We start from the raw sequence: 1,408 nt of genomic DNA, 5'->3' as shown, positions 1-1,408 counted from the left end.
AGAGAGAGAGAGAGAGAGAGAGAGAGAGAGAGAGAGAGAGAGAGAGAGAGAAAGAGAGAGAGAGAAGGGAGAGAGAGATAGAGAGGGACTATGAAAATGTTAGGATTAGGCTTAAGGTAAGGGTTAGAGCTACAGGTAGGGATAGGGTTAGACTAGTTAGGGTAAGGTTTAGGGTTAGGGTTATTTTCAGGGATACGGTTAAGGTTAACGTTATGGTTAAGGTTACAGAGATTCCGATAGTTAAAGGTAAAGAAGAAATAAAAACATGTGCTGAGAGATAATGGTTTAAAATATGTATGGAATTGAGGCCGGCACCACGCGGAAAGGGTGGGGGGGTGAAAAGAATAGAAAGGGCGGTGTTGAGAGGGAGACATAACGCATAGAAGTAAACAGACAGACAAACAGATTCAGACATTTAGGGAGATAACATGCTGAATGTCCCTCTGATGACGTAGATGAGAAGGCGGCCAAGGGACATAAACAAGACAACGTGGTTTTAAGCCGAACTAACGCTAGAATTTTGGCTGTCCATTTTAAGTTTCCACTTAATGGAAATGTGTGAAGTTTTGGATAATATAATATGGCTAAAACATAAATAATTAGGTGATTTACCTTAGCCATCCTACTCATCTACTCATATTCAATTGGTCCTGGGTTCGAAACCTGACAGAAACGGAAATTTTACTTCTCTAAAACGTTCTTTTTTTACCTCCTCACCAGCTCTCTAATCACGTTCTGTCGCTAACTGTCGTCTCCAATTTCTGCCCCCACCCCCTCTCCCATTTGCCCCCTCCTCTGGGCTTCTGACTCTTTCTGCAGTCTTTCTACTGCTACTCCTTATTGGCTCCTAAATTTTGCTGTCTTTCAGCCACAAACCTGATCTTATGGTATGTTAAATTGAACACCTAGTCTTTCCGGAAAAGGGTGAAAAATCAAGGAGGTCCCGTGTGCAAGTTGCGCACGTTAAAGATTCCTTGGTGGTTCAAAATCGACAAGCGTAGACTTCGGCCAACTCCCGGGCAAAATTCAAAATTAATTCATTCCAAACTGAAAATACTTAATGTGTCCCGCGCTTATATGACCCTGTGCAGCTGTGAGCTTCGTAAAACACTTACAGAAAAGGAACAGTAGGTGGTAACAAAAATAACAGCAACAACAACAACAGCAACAGCAACAACAACACCAACAGCAACAAGAACAACAATAACAACAACAAAATGGCCCTTCAGCCTGTGCCGGATTACGGTCACTAAGTCACTCACCCTGCTATAACGGCTCACAACTCCCTTAGTTTTGAAGAATTTCCTCTCTCCAACACTTTGCTACACTACACTATTTTTATGCGCCGGCCATTTTATACAGAATGAGCGAAAGGGGTGGAGGGAATGGGAAGGAGGAGGATGGGAGA

At 42.8% G+C, this 1,408-nt stretch overlaps 1 protein-coding gene across 1 annotated transcript in view; it reads right to left on the bottom strand.

The window, feature by feature from the left end:
• Positions 1-621, bottom strand: part of LOC101864097 (ficolin-2) — a 12,201-nt gene extending 11,580 nt beyond the window's left edge. The window contains exon 1 of the mRNA XM_005109402.2: positions 613-621. Coding sequence (XP_005109459.1) covers positions 613-621 — 9 coding nt within the window. The remainder of the gene's footprint in view (positions 1-612) is intronic.
• Between the last annotated feature and the right edge of the window lie 787 nt (positions 622-1,408).

This window comes from Aplysia californica, unplaced genomic scaffold, assembly GCF_000002075.1.
Source record: "Aplysia californica isolate F4 #8 unplaced genomic scaffold, AplCal3.0 scaffold00775, whole genome shotgun sequence".
Lineage (NCBI taxonomy): Eukaryota > Metazoa > Mollusca > Gastropoda > Aplysiida > Aplysiidae > Aplysia > Aplysia californica.
This window is presented reverse-complemented; position numbering and strand designations above follow the sequence as displayed.